The 20949-nt window shown below is 58.3% G+C and overlaps 1 protein-coding gene across 2 annotated transcripts in view; it reads left to right on the forward strand.

The window, feature by feature from the left end:
- The window catches only part of PRKCZ (protein kinase C zeta), an 89380-nt gene that overhangs the window by 2114 nt on the left and 66317 nt on the right, over window positions 1-20949 (forward strand). The window contains exons 2-4 of one of the 2 annotated variants that reach the window (XM_045063561.1): window positions 751-872; window positions 1698-1787; window positions 3319-3369. In XM_045063561.1, the coding sequence (XP_044919496.1) occupies window positions 751-872; window positions 1698-1787; window positions 3319-3369 (263 nt within the window). Of the gene's footprint in view, window positions 1-750; window positions 873-1697; window positions 1788-3318; window positions 3370-14568; window positions 14672-20949 lie in introns of those variants that run through there. The other variant, XM_004768749.3, reaches the window with a different exon arrangement.

A 20949-nucleotide genomic window follows, 5' to 3' on the forward strand; every position in this document is an offset into this window, starting at 1 on the left:
GCGTGTCTGACCGACCCCTCGACCCCTCGAGTTCTGTCCCTGGGTGGGGCTGTGCTGCCCTCTCGCTGCTGGAAGGTGGTTTGGGGGCAGCAGGGCTGCAGCGGGAGGTCAGACCCATTGAAGACGTCATTCTGAAAAATAGGGAGCCCCCAGTTTGGCCTCTGGAGGATGTGCCAACACCGGGGTCCAGCAGCACCTGTATTTCGGGGGGACCTCCAGGCGAGGCACACCGGTGTTGGAGACCCTGCTTTGCCAGGTCGAGTCTCACGTCCACTTTTCTGAGCTCACAGGCACAGCCACGTCGGGTTTTCCTTCTCTCCAGCTCGAGCCCAGGCTGCTGTTCGTGTGTCTGCTTGGGGGAAGGTCTGATGAAGCCAGTGGGCTTAAGTTGAGCGAACTGTGTCCACACCCCACCCCACCCCTGCAGCCCTCCTATGTGACCTTTTGACTTGGAACCTGGCGACTGAGCGTGTGCTCGCCTGGCTTTCTGATACCCCCGCCTCATTCTTACCACCCGCCTCCCCACGTAGGGACATCCGGGCGCGGGATAGGTCTCTCCGTGCAAGGGCATTCGTGATACCGATTAGAAAACAAGACTGTGGCCAGTGGTTCTATTTGCGGGGGTGGGGGGGGGCTGTGATATTTTGTTTGGGAAAATTTCCCTCTGTGTAATCAATAACTCAATTAACCAGTATTTAATTTGATTTAAATGTACTTCTTGGTGACACATGTCCACCCTCTTTGCCCCAGGGACATCCTGATCACCAGCCTGGATGCAGCCATGACCTTCGAGGAGCTCTGTGAGGAAGTGAGAGAGATGTGCGGTCTCCATCACACACACCCGCTCACCCTGAAGTGGGTGGACAGAGAAGGTAGAGCCCTTGGTCTTCTGTCCGTCCGACCGCGAATCTCTGGATCTCCCTCTGTCCAAAGTTAGGTCAGCCCCTCTCTGAGGAGATTTAAAATTATGGGATTAAGCTAGTGAACAGCCGTCTTCCCCGTAGGGTGCTGGAAATCACTTCCCGGAGAGGCTGCTCACAGCGGGAGCGGGGTGGGAGCGGGGACAGGGAAGGGCAGATGCGGAGAGGGCTGCAGGGGTCTCTGTCCCCACCTGGGGCCAGCCCATGGCCCTTCCCTCTCTCCTGTTCTGGGCTTTCCAGTGGGTGATTTGGAAGGATGAGCTCGCTCTCCTTTTCAGCTCAGGGAGAGCTGGAGGGTAAGCAGCGAGACCCCACAGCGCCCTCCCCACCTCCCCTCTGCATCCCTCTGTCTGTCAGTCAGACACACATCTGAGAAAGCTGGGAGGTGGGGACACAGTCCAGCTGCCAGGGAGGACACAGGGGAGCTGCAGAGTAACCCCCTGGGGCGTTGGTTCTGTGCCTTTCTGTGTTCCTCTCCAGGATGGGGGCAGGGAGCCTTTCCTTTCACTGAGGACTAACCGAAGAAGAATGTCCTTCATCTCGTCCAAGCCAGGAACGTTAGCATGGTTTGGCTCTGGAGCTAGACTTCTTGGGGCTCGTACTGGGGATCCGCCGGTTCTGATGTGGACCCCCCCATCCCGTCACCTGTTCTCGGGTCTCCCAGCTCCACAGTGGGCGACTGGTCACGAGTAGCCAGACTCTGCCCTTCCTAGCCTGAGTTGGACCCCTTTGCCTCGGGCCTGCGGCAGCCTCAGCGATGTCTCTTGCCCTGCCTAGGTGACCCCTGCACCGTGTCCTCCCAGATGGAGCTGGAGGAGGCCTTCCGTCTGGCCTGTCAGCGCAGGGACGAGGGGCTCGCCATTCACGGTCAGTGGCAGCCGGGGGGGGGTGGGCTGGTCCCACTGTGGTCTGGGGTGGTGGGAGCCCAGTGTGGTTTCCAGATGGCCAGGGGGACTGGAGAACACATCGGGGATCATGGTTTAAAATCTTAGGATTCCAGAGAACTTAAGGATGTTGAATATAGTGTGATTTGGGTTTGTTTCTTCTCTTACATCTTGTTAACCTAAATAAAATAGCGGTAGCTGGTAAAGAGTCAGAAAAGCTCCTTCTCACTAGACACAGGGGCCTGGGTTCTGGTTGCTGGTCCTCATTGTCCCCGTGCCCTGGAGGCCAGCATCACTGGTACATCAGAAGCCTGGGCCCTCTCACCGGCCTCCACCTTTTGGGAAGCTGGAAGGGTCCCGGCCTAGAGTGTAGGAGGACAGGTGGAAGAGGGGGCACTTGGGGTGGATGAGACCCTCCCTGAGCCCGTCTCCCGGCTCACAGCTGTTCTCTGAGAAGCTCAGAGCTGCTTTATAGACTGATCATGGGAAGTAGGAATTATGATTTCAGTATAGTCTGAATTGGGGGTTTCAGGCTGCCCCCCGACACTCCTGGGGGTTCTTCGGGGTGTCTGAGCATGGCTCTGACCAGCCATGTCTGCCTTCGCTCCTGTGCAGCCCAGACCCTTGGCCAGGCAGGTGGGCAGGGACAGCTGAGCCAAGCCTGACCCCGCTGGGACCGGTGCTCTCAACCAGGGGTTCCGTGGTTCCATGTTCTCCCTGGGGCGGGGCCAGTGGTGGTTGCAGGGTCCCGCTTCTGCAGCTCTGCCCGGACATGGGGTTTGCGCTGGGAGCCCTCACCCGGCCCGCTTTCTTGATGGTGGTGCTTTCCAAAGACAGCGTTAGTTTCTAGATAAGGAAGCGGTTGCTTCAGTTAAGTGTTAATACTTTGTAAGCTCCTATCTGAGTAATCCATGAGGGAAGCCCAGGATGTATTTTAAGATATTTAATTTTGAACTGCACCTTGAGTGCAAAACAGAGTCTAATGTGCTTTCAAAAGTCCATTTTGGGGGCGCCTGGGTGGCTCAGTGGGTTAAGCCGCTGCCTTCGGCTCGGGTCGTGATCTCAGGGTCCTGGGATCGAGTCCCGCATGGGGCTCTCTGCTCAGCAGGGAGCCTGCTTTTCTCTCTCTCTCTCTCTGCCTGCCTCTCTGCCTGCTTGTGATCTCTCTCTCTGTCAAATAAATAAATAAAATCTTAAAAAAAAAAAAAAAGTCCATTTTGAAGTAGGTGCTGCTCCTAACTTGCATGTTAAATTTACCGCTGTGAGTCGGGAGGCCTCCTGGGGCAGCTCTGGTCCAGGGTCCCCCACTGCTTCTCCCCCAGAGGTTTTCACTGCGTTTCAAAGTCCTTTTAAAGCACGTTTGGGTTTCCACAGTTGTGCCGCAAGGAGCACCCCCTCAGAGCAGGCTGGTCAGCTATGTGGGCTTCGTGGGGGTCCGTCCGGTCAGCCTGACGTGGCGTGGGACCTTCCGTGGCCGCGCTTAGTGACAGACTGCTCTCTCTCCCTCTCTCCAGTGTTCCCCAGCACCCCCGAGCAGCCAGGCATGCCTTGTCCGGGAGAAGACAGTGAGTACTGCCGTCCTCTATGACTTGTGTTGCACGTCGGGGCTTGAATTCTCGATTCAAGTGTCAGGAGGGTGCAGACCGGGTGCCTGTTGTGGCCGCGGCTTAGGAATGTGTGTCCTCGCGAGGTGACCGAAGGCAGAGTGAGCGGTCGAGGTGCCCTGACATGGGGTTTCCACGGGCGCGCCTGTCTTTGCCAGTGTGCGCTCTGGCTGACTAGGGCTGCCTTCAGGACACCGGCTTGGTCCCTTGGTGCCAGGAGGAACAGTGCCAGCAGTGCCGTGCTCCCCGAGGAGGGAAGGGCCCAGGCATCTGTCCCAGCCACCCCCAGACCTGGCCATGTGCCCTCTCTCCGGCCCACACTGGCCCCCCGGAATGCAGGGATGTGGGTCTGTTGATACGGGAAGAAGTCGAGGGGCAGTGGGTCCAGGACAGAGCTTCTGGCCTTGTCCCAGGGACCACCGGACCCCAGGCTGGTCAGAGCTCTCTGGTCCCACTTTGTCCTTGAGGCCAGAGCCCCCATGTGGGGCATAATTGCTCACCAACAACCCAGACCCTCCTCTGGCCCGTGGAGCTGTCGGAGCTGTCGCTCCTCCCGGGAGCAAGGGCCTGGGGGCTAAGCCAGTTCCCTGGCTCAGCCCCGAGCAGATTGGAGCCTTTGAGCAGAGGCCGGGCGGCCGGCCGGCCGCTAGGCCCTGGGGAGATGGTGAGTGGAGAGTTGTGTGCGTCATTCTTGGGTTTAGGAAAGCAACGGGGCTGAAGATAGATTTGGGGGCCCTTAGCATAGAGGAGAGAGTGGCTGAGATTGGGGTCTGGTCTTGGGGCTTCTAAAGGGAACAGGGACCAGGGGACCCTGATGGAGCCACCGGCCAGGCTATAGGGCCATGCGGACTCTGGACTCCTGGCCGCAGTGGAGCGGGCTGTCTGATGAGGCCAGAAGGGCCGGGGCTGGCTGGGTCTCGGCCACAGCCAGCCTATAGGCAGCGGACAGCGGGGCGGTTTTGGGGAGAGTGTGAGGAGGCACAGGGACACGTTCCTTCCCTCAGTCCTGCTTGTATGTGCCGCACACAGGCTGGGTGGGGGGCCGCGGGCACCCCAGGACCTCCCAGCTAGGGCAGGCGATAGGCCCCATAGACACGGGAGTGCTCCACATCACACAGCGATTGTGTAGCTTGGGGTGGGGGTTTGGGGGGAGCGGCCGAGGCTGGGAGGGGGCTGCGGCTGAGAGTCGGAGGTGAGGAGCTGTGCAGAGGCAGTGTCCCGTGGAAAAGAAGGTTCCAGCAGTGGCCCCTCTGGGGAAGGGAGACCAGATGGGCCAGGGCACGCGTGTGGTTGCACGGCCTTGCTGAGCGTGGGGCTTGGGCGCTGCTGGGTTGTGGGCCCAGAGAGGGTTATGAGGTGTGACGTGCCGTGGGTGCTGGGACGGCCTGGGCGGGCCACGAGGTGCAGACACGGTGACGCCGACAGAAAGGCCCGCAGGGGCCCTGGGCAGCCGCGGAGGAGCCTTGGAGGGAAGCCAGCCCGGACGCCCCCCAGGCCCGGCCTGGCCTTGTGTGGGCTGGGGTCCCTGCGGCAGGTAGGAGTAGGCGTGGCCGGGCAGCAGATTGTGTCACCGCAGGGGAATGTAGGAATGTGAACTTGAAGCCGCACCGCCCTGGCTGTCCCGCCGGCCTGTGTCCTCATGGGTGATCATCCCACCGGCCCTGGGCCCTGGCTGAGTCCCCAGGACGGGCTGGGGGCCGTTGACCCGTGTCTCACTGCCCGCGGATCCCTGCCCCACAGGTCTGCAGCCGAGCACCAGGCTCACCTCGCTGGCCAGGGCAGGGAGCAGAGAGCCCTCACGAGGGGTCCCGGGCTCCTGGGCTCTGTGAGTGCAGGTGTCTCCCGGGTATTTTACTCTTTTGGCTTGATTTCCACGCCCATCTTGGACAGTTCCGGCCACTGATGGCCACCACGGACTGGGTGTGTTGTGTGGTTTTGGTGCCTGCGTGGGCTTTCATGTTCAGTGTTCTTGGCCTCGAGCAGCACGCCTGGTGCCCAGGGAGTGCGAGGGCCCGACAGGTGCCACGCGAACTGCGGCCCTGAGCTGTGTCAGGGCCGCATGAAGGGGGCTGGATGGACTGGCGGACGGTGGCCAGAGACAACAGGCAGCGGAAACGTGGTCCCGTGGTGGCACCTGGGCATGGGCAGCGGGAAGACCACCTCACTCCAGCCGGGGCTGCGTCCGCTTTCAGCCGAACACCTCCCAGCCCCTCCTGCTCAGGCTGTAAATCTCGATTTAACCGGTTCTGTAGCCCGAGTGTATAGACTGGGGTGCCTGGGTGGCTCAGTTGGCGGAGCGTCCAAGTCTGGGTTTTGACTTGGGTCATGATTTTGGGGTCATGGGTCGAGCCCCGAGACGGGCCCTGTGCTTAGTGCGGAGTTTGCTTGAGGATTCTCCCTTGCCCTCTGCCCCTCCCCACCGTGCACGCACTCGCTCAGTCTCTGGAATAAATTAATCTTTAAAAAAATCCTGTAGGGGACCTCTGGGTGGCTCAGTGGGTTAAAGCCTCTGCCTTTGGCTCAGGTCATGATCTCAGGGTCCTGGGATTGAGCCCCGCATCGGGCTCTCTGCTCATTAGGGAGCCTGCTTCCCCCTGCCCCCTCTGCCTGCCTCTCTGCCTGCTTGTGATCTCTCTCTGTCAAATAAATAAATAAAATCTTTTAAAAAATTAAAAAAAAATCGTGTGGAGTGCCCGTAACATAGAATGTATAACCCCCATAAAGTGAATGGTTCTGTGGCATTCAGTCCACTCCATGCTGTGCCCCGTCTGCCTACTTCTGGGGCCTGTCCTGCCCATCAGCAGCCACTCCCCAGCCAGCCCCAGCCAGCCCCGCTCAGCCTCCTGCCATCTCTGTGGGGTTACCTGGTTTGGACTTGTGGTCATGGAATCACGTGGCCTGTGGTGTTTTGTAACGGGGTCCTTCTACTTAGCTTGGTGTTTCCAAAGCCCATGCCTTTGTAGCAGGTGTCACAACGACATTCCTCTTTCCCAGTTTTGTACTGGGGTAAATTACACAGGACCTGAAACTTACCACCCTGACCGCTAAGTGTACGGTTCATTGATACGAATTACATTTGCGTTGTGTGCAACCAGCTCTACCGTCCAGCTCCAGAACGTCCCTCATCCTGTAAGAGGGCGCTCTGTCCCCAGTAAGCACTGACCCCCAGCCCCTGGCTCCCGGCCTTCTGTCCTGCCATTCTGACCACATTTGGTGTGTCTGTTCACGCGCAGCCGGCCCTTGGCTTGTTTTTGTTGCCTGTGGTGCCGCATCCAGGAATCCTTGTCAAGTACAACGTGGTCTGGTTTCACCCTCTATTTTCTTCTGAGAGTTTTATAAATTCAGCCTTTACCTTTAGGTTTTTGATGCATGTGGGGTTAATTTTGTATATGGTGTGAGGTAGGGGTCCAACTTCATCCTTTCTCGTGTGGATATCTGGTTTTCCCAGCACCGTTTGCTGGAAAGAACCACCTTTCCGCATTGGATGGTCGCAGCGCCCTCGCTAAGAACCATCGGACGCCCCGGGAGGGTTGGTTTCTGGGCTCTCTATTCTCTTGGACTTCATGTTTTCTGTCTCTATGCCAATATCTCATTTTTCTGTTACTGTAGGAAGTTTTTAAAATCAGGGGATGTAAGGCCTTCCGCTTTGTTCTTTTTCCAGGTGGCTTGGCTATTCTAGGTCCCTCGAGATGATTTTTAGGATGGGTATTTCTGTTTCTGCAAACCATGTCATTAGGATTTGGTAGGGATTGCGTGGAATCTGTAGGTTGGGTCGGATGACTGAACACGATGGCAGTATTACGCCTTCTAACCCAGCACATGGGATGTCCTACTGCGTTTGTCCCATTTGATCCCTTTCAGCACTGTTTTGTGGTTTTTGGTGTCCCAAGTCTTTTACTGCTTTTACTGCTAGGCTTACTCTGAAGTGTTTCATTTTTGATGCTACTGTAAAATGCAACTGTTGTCTCGATTTCTTTTTTGGATAGTTCGTTGTTTGTGTGTAAAAATGCAACTGGGTTTTGTGTGTTGGCTTTGTGTCCCATTTTACTGAATTTATTAGTTCCGACAGCGTTTTTGTGGAATCATTAGGGTTTTCTGTATCATCTGCAAACAGAGGTCATTTTACTTCTCCCTTTCCAGTTTTTGTGCCCTTACTTTTCTGTTGCCTGATTGCTCCTGCTAGAACTTCCCCACTGTGTGCAGAGAAGAATGGGCTTCCTTGTCTTGTTCCTGATCTCGGAGGAAAAGCTCTCAGTCTTGCTGGGGGCTTGCATATACGGCTTTGACTCTGTGAAGGTAGTTTCCATCTGTGCTGGAATGAGGAGTGCATGTGGCCTTGGCCCCCAGGTTCTGGCAGAGCTCTGAAGTCCCCCGGGGTCTCCTGACTGATGGCATTGTCTCATCAATCATTAAGAGTCCCTTTGGAGGGATGCCTGGGTGGCTCAGGTCATGATCCCAGGGTCCTGGGATCGAGTCCCACATCCGGCTCCTTGCTCAGCAGGGAGCCTGCTTCTCCCTCTGCCTCTGCCTGTGCTCGCTCGCTCTGACAAATAAATAAATAAAATCTTTAAAAAAAAAAAAAGAGTCCCTTTGGAACACTAGGAGTTGATGCTAATGAGGTGATTTAGGGTGGGGCCTCTGGAGGGGGGTGTGTGGCCAGAAAGACCTTGTCGGGAGGGATTGGAGCCTCCGACCCTCCCTTCTGACCTCTGGGGGGACAGGGCTTGCCGGGTCAGTCAGTCATGCTTATGAACTGAACCTCTATAAAACCCCAAAAGGAGGGTTCATGGAGCTTCTGGGTTCATGAAGACACGGCGATGTGGGGAGAGCGGCTTGCCCGGAGAGGACAGAAGCCCCGGGCTCTTCCCGATACCTTTCCCTGGGCATCTCCTCCGGCTGTCCCCGAGTTAATGCAGTCACTCTAGCAATTTAATCACACCCAGGAGGGGATTGTGGCCGAGCCTGATCTTTCAGGAGCACGGGTGACACCCCGGATTGGTGACTGGAGTCGGGGGGGCGGGGTCTTGTAGGACGGAGCCCTTCCCGTGTGGGATCAGACGTAGTGGTGTCAGAACTGAGCTAATCGCGTGGTCCTGTGGGGAGGAACGGGCGCCTGATGACCCTGGTGCCTTGTTTGTTGAGTGTTTTAAAAGTTGAGGGATGCCCAGGTGGCCCTGTAAGCGTCTGCCGTCGGCTCGGATCATGACCCCGGGGTCCTGGGGTACAGTCCTGCCTCCGGCTCGTGGCTCCTCCGGGAGTCTGCTTCTCCCTCGCCCTCTGCCTGCCGCTCCCCGTGCTCCTGCTCTCTGTCTCTCTGACAAATAAGTAAATAAATAAAATCTTAAAAATAAAAATTGAGTACCTGTCAGAAGGATGTGGAGCTCAGTTGCAGTCCCAAGCTCTGTCAGAAACCCGGCAGCAGCCTCAGCCGGGCTCGTCCAGCACTCTGAGTAAATAAACCGCCTATTTACGTGTTTTTATTTTATTTTATTTATTTATTTTTTTAAGATTTTATTTATTTATTTGACAGACAGAGATCACAAGTAGGCAGAGAGGCAGGCAGAGAGAGAGAGAGAGGGGAGAAGCAGGCTCCCTGCTGAGCAGAGAGCCCGATGTGGGGCTCAATCCGGGGCTCGATCCCAGGACCCTGGGATCATGACCTGAGCCTGAGGCAGAGGCTTTAACCCACTGAGCCACCCAGGCGTCCCTGTTTGTTTTTATTTTAATTTTAGTTTTTTCTAAAGAATCTTTTTCGTTTGTCAGAGACAGAAGCAGGGCAGAGGGAGAGGGAGGAGAAGCAGGCTTCCCGCCGCGCAGGCAGCCCGATGCGGGGCTCCATCCCAGGAACCTGCGATCACCACCGAGCCGAAGCCAGATGCCCAACCCGCGGAGCCCCCCCGGCGCCCCTGGTTGTAGAGAGCACGCACTCGTGGGAGCAGGGGAGGGCAGGGAAGAGTCCGGAGCGGCTCCACGCCCCGCGCAGAGCCCGTGACCCTGCGATCACGACCGGAGCTGACATCCAGTCGGAGGCCCCGCTGACGGAGGCACCTGGACACCCCCAAAACTGCCTATTTAGATCGGAAACGTGGAGTTGTCCATTTCTGTAACGTTAGTCTCTAAACCCAGGCACCAAGTAGCCTGGTCCCCGGCGCGGAGAGCTTGATGCGTGTCTGACGCAGCCTGGAGACACTCCGGGAGCCGCCGGCCGCCGGGCTGCGTCCAGCTGCTCGAGGAATTCCTTCCGTGGTCAGACCTCGTGGTCTGCGGCGCCCACAGCCCCCACCAGAAGCCTCTCTCAGCCAGCGCCTCCTGCGCCCTCCCTTCTTTGGCTCTCCCCTCTGCCGCCTTGGCGTCCCCCGGTTTAGTGACTGTTCTTATCCTGAAGGATGTTCCACTCTTCAGATACCTTGTTTGCGTCCGTGGAGATGATCGTGTGTTTTTTTCCCTCCGTTGTGTTCGTGGGTGTTGCCCCGAGTGGACTTTCGTCCACAAGCCGTGCTCGTGTTCTGGGGGCAGGTGGCACTTGGCCCCAGGGTGGACGCTTTCCCTGTGCGGCTCAGTTCTGTTGGCCAGAATGTTGCCGGGGGCTTTCCGCTGGTGATCACGAGAACATCTGTCCGTGGTTTTCCCTCCCTGCAGGGTTTTCTGCCCGGCTTTGGCGCCAGTGAGGCCAGGCTCCTAGAACGGCTCAGGCAAGTTCCCTCCTCTTCGGTGTTTTAGGAACGCTTGAGAGTTGGTGTTGGCTCTTTACATGTTTGGTGGAATCCGCCGGTGAAACCGTCTGGGCCAGTGATCTTCTTGTCGGGAGATCTTCGATTATTGCTGCTGTCTCTGCTGGTGGTGGATCGGTTTATAGTTCCTGTTTCTTCGGGGCTTGGGCCGGGCAGTTCGTGCCGCCGCCGGTTCCCAGGTTGCCTTGGGTTCCTTTTATTTCTATGGCATCAGTGGTAGGAATTGTCCTGCTTTAATTTCCAAGTTCAGTAATTTGAATCATTTTTCTTTCCTAGTTCCTCTAGCTAAAAGTTTGTCAATTTTCTTGATCTTTTCAAAGAGCTAACTTTTGGTTTCATTGATTTTTTTTCCCCCTGTTGTTTCCAATTTTGTGGATCTCTGCCCCGGTCCTCGCGATTTCCAGCCTTCTCCTGGCTGTGGGTTACTTTGTTTTTCCTTTTTCTCTTAAGTCAGGACGTTAGTTGGCTGGTGGTCACGGTGAGGTCGGGGTCACGGGGTGGTGGTCCCAGCAGGAGGGCCCCGCAGCGTGACCCGCGCCCTGGAAGCGCTTCTGTGCTTCTGGTCGCTCGCATCTCTTTTCTCTCCCTCGTGACTTCTCCTTTGGTCCGTTGGTTGTTCAAGGCTGTTTTGTTTCATTTGGAGGCACGGGTGACTTTTCCAGTTTCTCTCTGTGGTTTGTGGCTAACTGCGTCCTGCTGTAGGCAGAGAACACACTCTGTCTGTCTTCGGAGGCGCACGGAGACGGTGGGCACGGTGTGTGTGCGCTCTCCGGGACAGCGTCCCGCGGGCTCCCCGGAGGCGGGAGTGTGGCTGTCGGGTCCTGTTGATCGTGCGTGGCTCTCTCCTTCCTTACTCCCTTCTGTCCGGCTGTTCTTCCCTTTATAGGACTCGGTTGTGTTTCATTGTGTGGATTTCCTGCAGTTTGCTTCTCTCTTTGTGCATGGATGGACGGGTGGATGGATGGATGGATGGACACGGCCCTCGGGCCCTTGTGACTTGTACTGCTGTTGGCATCTTGCACCCGTTCTAGGTCCGAAAGCTCGAAACTGGTAGCCTTGTTTTGGCCACACCTTAAAGACTGATCACTATGTGTGTGTGCAGGCATCCTCCCAAGTCACCGTCAACGGGGCCCCGGGACGGCCCCCCACTTTGAAGGGGGCCTGACTTCAGTTCTGTCCTGGGCCCCGTTGGGGCGGACCTCTGTGGGCGCCACCGTGCCCGTCCGGTGCCGTGATGGAGGTGAACGTGCTCTGGGGGTTCGGCTGGGAGGCCCGGCTCCCTGCAGTCGGCAGCAAGGGCCCTACAGGAGCCGAGAGACCCAGGAGGGTCCCTCCCGCCACGTGGCAGTGTATTTCCAAGGCGTTCCAGGACACGTATGTGGCATGATAAGGAATCGAGAATCCTGGCAGATTGGTGGGTGCAGGCTCTGTGGGGACGGTGGGCTCGGAGGGGCCCGCGGTGGCTCTGGGTGGCTTTGGAGGTGCAGGAGTAACGTGGCAGCTCCAGCGTCTGAGGGGGGACGCCTGCTGGCTCTGCACAGACTGCCCCAGGCGACCCCTGGACGGCAGCATAGGAGGGCCTTGTGGCCTCATGGGTCCCCTCAAGACCACCGGGGCCCCGGGCCTCACTCGCTGTGTTTCTCCCCGTGGGCACGTCCGTGGGCAGCCACGCCGGTCCTGCCTCCGGCCTGGCTCTGCGGCTTCGGTGCGCGCTGCAGACGCTCCTCCCAGGCCCTCCTCCCTCATGTGCCTTTTCATGCCTCTGGTCACACGGAAACGTTAACGTTTGAGTTTTCCATGTTCAAATCTGTTAATATTTTCCTCCCTGGCTACACCAAAGGGTAGAAGAATTTAGTTTCTTGCATTTTGGTCTTTGATCCCTCTGGAATGTGAGTCTGTGTCTGGGATAGTGTGGGCCTGGCTGTGTGAGTGTCCCCGAGTCTCCAAGGGCTTCGGGCACGTCTGAGCCTCAGTAAGGGCCCCTCACTGCAGCCCGGGCTGCTCAGGTGTGTTCAACCCCCTGCGTCACCTTTTGCAGGGGGGTGGTAAGCCGAGCCCCGGGGTGTGTGGGGCTCTCCGCTGACCGGTTGCTGGGGCAGAGACTCAGGGGCCAAAGCCCTTGGGAGTGTCCTCCAGGCCCCGGGTGGGCCAGTCACCTCGGAATACTTCTGAAATATGCCTGTCCCCGGAGTTGGTACAGATGTCTGTTGTTTTATTAAAAATCCAGTTTCACTCAGCTTTGTCTCAAATTACTTGCAACATACTGGAGAAGCTAGCTATCCACCGAAAATAGGCTTCCATTAAAATTAGCAATTGCCAGTGGAGCCCGGGTTTTCTGGGGTTCTTTGGAACCGGGTGTTTTGGTCTAGGTTGGAGGGGCCGATGCTTGTCGGGAGGACAAGGGCGGTGGCGCGAAGCTGGTTGTGGATGAGGCCTGACAGTGGATCGGGAGACGTGTGCATCTCCTGCGGGGCCCCCTGTAGATGTGCTTGGTCTGTTATCCTACGACTTTGCCGTCGTAGGGTCTGCAGGCTTTCTGGAAACGCCCCGGTAGTATATGTGTGGTTCGTATTGCAGCAGCTCAAGCCAAACAAATGAGGCACAATGAACTTTATTTACGGGCCCCGAAATCTGTGGAGGTTGTGTTCTGTGTGATTTCCGCACCTCGAGAAACCATGAGCTATTCCTGGCATGGGGCTCCGAGCCCAGAGCCCTGCTGTTCACCAGCCCTCCCTTCCAGGGGCAGACGGGGGCCCCTGGCCTCCAGTGGCGCCTCTGAGTGTTGTGTTCATGAGACACACAGCGGATGCGATGCCCGCACACGGACTGGCCAGGCAGCTGGAGCTCCCCAGCGACCTCGGGCCCCAGCTCCATCACCTGAAGGCGCAGGAGTTCGAACCCAGAGCTTCGGCCCCAAGTCCGTGCCTGCACAGCAGTGAGCACAGATGCGGGAGCCTGGCGCCTGCCGATAAGGGATGGGCAGGGTGGTTCAAGCCAGGAGCCTGCTCCCGGACCCGCGGGGTGCTGACCACCCTGTGTGCCTGCTGGAGCCGGGTCAGGGAGAGGTTTGTCCTGACCTCCCAAGCCCCTCGGACCATGTAGGGTCAGTGTTGGTCTGGCAACTCCAGGGAGGCTGGACGGGCTCCGTCCTTTTCCCGGGATTTTATGGAATTGGAGGGAATCGGGGTTGGACTCCCATCTAGCCACAACAGCCGGGACCATGGCCTCCGTCCTGCCTTCCCTCCCCGGCCACAGCACCCAGGCCTTGGAGCCCGTGAGCATTTGTGTGGGCGCTTTCCGGGCCTCTGTGCACACGGCCGGAGGTCCCTCACGCCCAGGTGCTTCCCCGCACCCCACCCGGGGGCCTGATTGGGGGCGTGGGGGGGCCGGCCATCCGGGCTCTGGCCCCGCAGCGCTCTCAGGCTGAGCCTCCCTCCCCTGGGCCGCTGCCCCGCGCCGCCTTCCAGGACCGTCCTGCAGAGATGCTTGTTTTCATGTGACGTCAGCTCCTGGGCATCCAGGCCGTGTTTTAGCTGGTGCCTCAGCTGCTGGCTCCGGCTTCCCAGGGGAGCTGGGTACCACCCGGCCTGGAGACACGAGGAGGCAGGGATGTGAGAGGCGGGGGCCGGCCGGCCAGCCTGCCTTTAAATATCTGCTGCTCGCCGGGAGCGCACCCTGCCCATTGTGGGTCCGCGGGAGCGCAGGGCAGCGGCGGCGCGGGGAAGGGAAGGAAGATGCCCCCCCTCACGCCCACCGCTCCGTAGAGCATAAAAACTGCCTGTGCCGAGCCGGCGGGAGAAGAAAGCCCGGTGAGTGCCGCGCGGAGCCCCTGCCCTTCCTCCCGGCGCTGCAGGCCGAGCGCGCGGTGTTGATGCTGCCCGGAGGAGGCTGGGGTCGGGACGGCGGCCTGGCCCCGCAGCCTCGGGGCCGCACGATGCTCCAGGCCCGGGGCAGGGCTGCGGCCGCGGGGCTCTGAGCCGCGGAGGGGGGTGGGGGGCAGAGTGGGGAGAGGGGACAGATTTTTAGCAAAGCAGGCCCCAGAGGAGCGCGCCCTGCCGTGCGGGTGGTGCGGGGGGAGCCGGAAGGAGACGCGCCCCCGGGCAGCGAGGCCTGTCAGCCGGCTGGGCAGTCCCGGGACGCTCGGGCTCATGTGGGGCCGGCCGCCTGGCGTGGGGGCCCCGGCGGAGGGTAGCGTGGCCGTGGCGCGTGCGGGTATGGGCCGGCTATGGGGTCTGCCGTGGCCCGCGTGAACGTGCGTGTGCCTTGCTCCCAGCTCAGCCTGCATTGCTGCAAGCCAGGGGGCCGCGGGGCTGGCGGCCGCGGCCGGCACCTGCTTCCTTGTGCCGAGCTCCTGCTCTGTGTGCCGCTGCCCGTCCTGGCCCCGTGTCCGCGTTGACGACAGCGTCGTGTCGGAGTCTGGGTGGCACGGCCAGTGTTGACGTGCCCGGCTCGCTCCAGCAGGGTCCTCGGGCGTCTGTGATGAGCGTGGTGCCGCTGTCCCCGTCCGGTGTTCTGTTCTGAGATGGTCGGAGGTAGACCCAGATGCGCCTGGGGGCTGCGTGGTGGCTGGGGGGGTTGTGGGGATGTGGGTGTTTTCTGACGTCCATCTTGCAAGGTGTTTTTGTGAAAAAACAACCACAGCAGGCACCCTTGGGCTGGCGGGGAGCCTATGGCCTGGGTGGACGGGCTGCCAGGGCGGATGGCCCCTTGTGTGGACAGTGCTGGGGTGACAGGGAGGCCGCTGAGGGAGCCCGCCCCTCCCCCAGGAGCAGGAGGGACCGTCGGCCACTCGGTGCCGCCAGCCCGGGTCGCGGGGGGATCTCATTAGTTTTGGATCCTTGAATTATGGAACCCAGGGTGTGTTGCTGGGTGCGTGGGAGCAGGGGTGCTGGCTCACGTGTGTGCTCGCCAACGAGGAGAAATTAGCTGTGTCATAGTTTCTTGGGATGTCTGGGACATCTTGGCCTCTTTCCTTCCGTGTGGTCATGCGCTGCCCGTGCACGGCCGGGGGACCCGGAGCAGGCCGGAGCAGGTGGCCCCTGGGCCGCGGGGCCTTGGCAGGGTTCCCTCAGAGCCAGGAGTGGGGCCGGGTTGGGGGAGCGCCTGCCCCCAAGAGCCCCCCCATGTGTTGCTGCTGTCAGGGGCTGTGGCTTGTGTCGCCCACGTCTGTGTCCTGGTCAGACCCGCGTGGGGTCTCCCCTGCTCCCTGTCTCGGCACGTCAGCCGTCAACAACGTGCCTCAAAGTTCAGAGCCGCTGACGGTTATGTAAGGAGTTGTATGTGCTGTGTGCCTCCTCTGAGGTCCTGCTGACCTTCCACACGTCACCCCCAGTTGGTCTCGCAGAGCAGCTGTGAGCCTTGGACGGTTCCTCTGCCTGTGGACGCAACCCTCAGCCCCGTCTGTCGGTGTCAGCCTGGTGGGGACCCGGCTTGTCTGTGGTTCCGGTGGTGCCTCCCTGGTCCCGAAGCCCCCCCCACATCTGTCTCGTTCCCGCTGGCGTTTGGGGAGTGGCGAGGGCGTGTCTCGTGTGAGAGCAGGGGTGCTGACCACGAGATGTTGCAGAGGGGAGCCCATGGAGGTCCACGCATTGGGTCGAGGCTCAGGTCAGCAGGTGCCTGTGGTCAGGCTCCCGAGGATGCAGAGATGAGGCACCAGCTGTTTCCTTGTTGGACCGGGAGCCGTTTCGGGGCTGAGCTGAGCGGGAGCCTGTGCTGGGCTAAGGGGGGGAAGCCCTGCAGGCTGCTGTCCAGAGCCAGGCCAGGCCCGTGGAGGGTAAACCTCCACCCCTGGTTTGATGTGTCTTTGCTGTTTGCATTCAGAGAATGTGACCTTCTGTGCCCCCCCGCCTTGGTGGTGGCAAAAGAAGAGTTCAGGGTCTGAGGTCGGGGTGGGTCCGGCCTGTCTTGCTGAATCCCTGCTGCCACTGGGCCTTTGCTTGTGCTGTTTCCTTTGCTGTCATGGGGTGAATGGCACTTAGGGCCACTGCCCCCACAGCCACCGCTCTGTAAGAGTTATCTGGGCTTTGCGAGTCCCCATAGGCCCCCGGCTTCCAGCCCAGGGCCCTGGCATGAAGCAGGCGCACTGTGAGTGTGTGGTACTTAATGAGGGGGCAGAAGAGCTTTTTCCAAAGTTAACTGTCGAAACCGACGGCTTGTCCGATGTTCAGATTGCTTTTGGTGGTAAAGTTATGGCACAGGAGACAGCCCTGCAGAGACCCCACAGGTGTACTTGGAATAACAGCTTGGTTTTAGGGTTTTCCTAAAGATGTAGAGTAGGGCACCTCCTCTGTGACCCGTGTCTTTTACCGTTCTGTCTCTGAGGCCTCCAGACGCCCCTCCACCCCGGGCAGCTGAGGGCAGGTCTGCCGTCCCCTGCCCCAGCAAGGTTCGAAACCAGGCAAGGCGGGAGAGCCATGCTGAGAGCTAACAGATCCTCTGCTGGAGGTTGTCTCAAAGGTGCTATAGGCCCAGCCGGACGCTGTGTGGGCTGACCCTGCACCATGTTGGTGTGTGTGTTTTCTGCAGGGACAGGACACTGTGCCCCCAGTGTCAGTGGACGGAGGGGACCCCAAGCATGTGTTTCATGGCTCAGTTTGGTGGTTTGAATGTGTCGGGTTTTTGGTTTTTTGTTTTAACTTTGCTTCTTTTTTAAGCTTCTTCTACGGGAAATTTAAAAAGGTTTGACTTGGGGTGCCTGGGTGGCTCAGTGGGTTAACGCCTCTGCCTTCGGCTCGGGTTGTGGTCTCAGGGTCCTGGGATCGAGCCCAGAGCCCTGCATCGGGCTCTCTGCTCGGCAGGGAGCCTGCTTCCCCTCTCTCTCTGCCTGCCTCTGCCTACTTGTGATCTCTGTCAGTCAAATAAATAAATAAAATCTTTTAAAAATAAATAAATAAAAAGGTTTGACTTGTGACAAGATGGAGACTTGCCGTGTGTGTGTGGGAAGTGGGAGGTCCGTGCCGGCTTGAACTGCCAGTTGGCTCAGCCCCGGCCAGCCCCATGCCGTGCCTCTGTTTACTCATCAGTGAGATGGGATTGTGGAAGGAGCTGAACAGAGTCGCATCGAGCACAGAGAGGCTGAGCGTGCCCTGTCTTGGTCAGGAAGCCATGTAGTTACTGCTAAGTGCTTGTGTGTGAAGGTTGCGCTATATGTTGTTTTCAGATGTTGGAGTTGATTTTGGGTGTGACATCTTTGTATTTGAAGGTATTGAATAGCCCCACGTGGTTTAGAGAGAGAGGACGGGTGGGTGTTCCTGCCCTTCCCTCCCCCCTCCTGGGGGCTCCCTTTCAGTCTGAGCGTGTTCTTGGCATTTATTTCCGGATTCCTAAATAACACACTCATGCTGCTGTTTCCAGAGTTTTCTGTTTGGGGTGTTACCCATTCCCCTCTGTCTCTGGAACGGGTCAGCTCTCTGTCTCCGCCCACAAAATGGTGTCAGGTCACCACTTACTGTTTGATCACTGAGTATTTACATTATAGGATTTGCAAAGGTATTTGAAAATTACTAACATTACATTTCTTTTTTCTTGTACAACTTTTAGTTTTTGGGGAGATAATAATTGCCTTTCTCCCCACTGCCCCCCCGGTCTTTGTGCTTTCTGGAAGTCTTGTCTCAGATTTACGCATAATCTTTCCAGGAGGGTAGCCTGGGCCACATTCCTCCTGGTGCCTCAGCACAGTGTGTCTGGGCCCTCCTTTTGCCATCACCCTGGGGATCCCCCTGCCCCTCTTCTCTGCCTGCTTCCTTCATCCCTGGATCCTCCACCCCGTTTCTTGACTTAATCTCTGGTTCAGACATCCTCCGAGACCTTCCTGAGAAAGGGGGCCCTGGAGGTAGATTGTTTGAGATCTAGTCTGAAAGGGACTTTAGCAGAGTTTCATGATAGTTTAGCTAGGTATAGAATCCATACTGGAAACAGTTTTCCCCAAGCATTTTCCAGCTTCCAGTCTGACTAAGAAGTCAGGGGCCATTTTTACTTTTGTGTGTGTTTTATTTTCTCCTGAAAGTGTTCGGGATCTTTTCACCTGTGTGTGTGTGTGTGTGTGTGTGTGTGCGCGCACACGTGCGCATGCGTCTTTATTGTTGTCAAGTCTCATTATGCTGTGTCTTGATGTGGCCTTTCTTGTCTCTCATGCTGGGAGGCTGTGGTGCAGGAACTGGGGGCATTCGGGCATGGGATACTTTCATTTCTTTCTTTTTTTTTTTTTTTTTAAACATTTTTTTTTTCTTAAGATTTTATTTATTTATTTACTTGAGAGAGAGACAGTGAGAGAGAGCACATGAGCGAGGAGAAGGTCAGAGAGAGAAGCAGACTCTCCATGGAGCTGGGAGCCTGATGTGGGACTCGATCCTGGGACTCCAGGATCATGACCTGAGCTGAAGGCAGTCGTCCACCAACTGAGCCACCCAGGCGCCCACTTTCATTTATTTCTTTGAAGATCTCCTTCCTTCTGTCACCTCCTAGAGCTGCCGTGGGTCATTTGCCGGGACTCCCAGACTGGCCCTCCTATTTTGTCGGTATCCCACTTCTGTTTGTTTTAGTCCTAGGAGATAACTTTCTGTTTTTCATGGCTAAACTATTAAGTTTGTTGTCTTGTCCTTTGTTTTTTGTTCTGAGAGCTCCTTCTTGTGCCCTGAAGGTTCCTTTTTAAAACAGTCACTTGCTCTTGTTGGGAGGTGGGGGATCGCCCCGTTACTTTGAGGTTGTTAATTACGGTAACGGGCCCATGATATAATGTAACTGTGTGAGTTCTCCGGCACTGGACGATCCGAGGCCCCCACATGCGAGCTGGTGTCGTCCTCATGGTGCTCAGTGAGGGATGTGCTGCTGCTGTCTCTTTCCTGTGGTGAAAGTGGCACCTGAGGCACAGAAGGGTCCTGAGGTTCTCCCAGTCACAGCCATGCACCGTGGAGCTGGGCTCACCCCTGCAGGCAGGGCCCGAGTCCGTGTTCTTCGCCGCAGTGCAGGGTCCCCACTCTGCCACTTGCTAGCCATGTGACCTCAGGCACAGCCCTGTCCACCCTGTGGTTCAGACTGTGGTAAGTGGGGTGTGACCGTGGGCGCGGCCCCCCATCACTGTGAGGGCTGAGTTGGTGCGGCACTGTCGGGACGCGGAGCGGCAGTAGACAGGCAAGGTGATGGGGTCGCGCTGTTGAGTGAGTGGTCCTTGTCACAGCTCTGTTTCCACTGAAGTTGTTTTCTCAGTTTGTTTTGGGCTGGGAGGATTTCCACAGCCCCTGGGTGACCTTTGGTCATCTGCCTGCGTCGGCACACGGGGCACTGTAGAGATGGTGGACGCGGCTGTGTGGTAATCCTGTCCAGGGAGGGGCTGGGGCGTCTCAGCTCCAGGCGAGGGGACTGCCACCATCCCCCAGGCCGGGCCTGCCTTCCACCGGCTGTATTGGGTGAGGACGGGGCCTCTCCCTTTAGAGGTTGGGAGCCCACACCATGGGCACCCCACTTCCTGGGGCATGGAGCCTCCGACTCACAGGCCTTTTAGGGTTCCGTTCTGCCCAGTCCCCCGCTGACCCCAGGGCCACCTGCTTCCTCGGTTCCAACGTGGCACCGCCCCTCCTGCGCTTCCCTTCTTGCTGGCGTTTTTCTCCCGCTGGCTTTGTTCTTGGGAGGGGTCTGGTTTAATAACTGGGTTCCTGCTGCTCTGTTGATCTGGACACCATCTAGATGACACCTTCCCGAGGCTAAATTACGCGGGAGAAGTAGCACTAAGGTCTTCACCGGTGGGCGTGGGCGTGTGTGGATGTGGTGAATCAGCACACCCCGGGCGCCCTGAATCACCGTGGGACCCGGGGCCGAGGGCCAAGTCTCACAGGAGGGGCGGTGACTCACTTTCCTTTGATGACCCGTGGTGACTCGTGCACAGGCTGGCTCTCAAGCCCTGGCTCCCCGAGTGTGTTTGCGACTATGGAGCTGGGTGGGCTCACAGGTGCCTTGGCCGCACGGGTGAGTGTGTGTGTGTGTGTGTGTGTGTGTGTAGACTTCATTCTTTAGAGCAGTTTTGGGTTTTCGGAGAAACTGAGAAGATGGCCCCGAGCGCCACGGTCCCCATTACGAGCGCCCGTGGTAGGGGTCAGCAGACCCTGACCGGACCAGCACGTCACCATTAGGTGATGTCCACTCTTGATTCAGATTTCCTCAGCGTTCCCCACCGTCCTCATTCTGTCCCAGGACCCCACGCGACAGACATTCAGTTGCCCCCTTGCCTTGGGCCCCTCTGTGCTGTGACAGCTTCAGATGGTCCTGGTTGCGGTGACCATGGTGGCTTTGAGGAGGGGCCGGCCAGGTTTTCTGTAGAACGTCCCTCAGTGTGAGCTGCTCTGGTGTTTTTCTCACGGTCAGCCTGGGCTGTGGGTTTCGGGGACGAGACCCCAGGGGTGCGTGCTCTCATTCCATCGAGTCCCTGGTCCCTGCTCCCAACAGGGCCTGTCACTGGGGCGTGACCTTGGCTGCCTGGCTGGGATGTGTCTGCCACAGACACCACTGCCCGCTCTGGAAGGACATCACCACACAGCCCACACGCGAGGGGAGGGATGCACGCTCCTGCACTTTGGGGGGCGTCTGGCGGTCCCCACGGGAGCTTGGACTCCACACCCCCAGCATTCACGGGGATGTGCTCGTGGACGGCGACCTCCTACTTCCGCTCCTACTTTGGTTTCTTATGTGGATGAAGCTTCGGCCACTGCTGGTTGGCCCCGGCCGTGATGACGGCCAGACCCAGGCTGGCAGGGGAGTGGCTGGGAGGGTGGGCCTGGAGGCCCTGCAGGGCAAGGCAGGGGGGTCTCTGGCCTCCCTC

The sequence above is a fragment of the Mustela putorius genome, unplaced genomic scaffold (assembly GCF_011764305.1).
Source record: "Mustela putorius furo isolate JIRA1106 unplaced genomic scaffold, ASM1176430v1.1 tig00003853_pilon_pilon_pilon, whole genome shotgun sequence".
Taxonomy (NCBI): domain Eukaryota; kingdom Metazoa; phylum Chordata; class Mammalia; order Carnivora; family Mustelidae; genus Mustela; species Mustela putorius.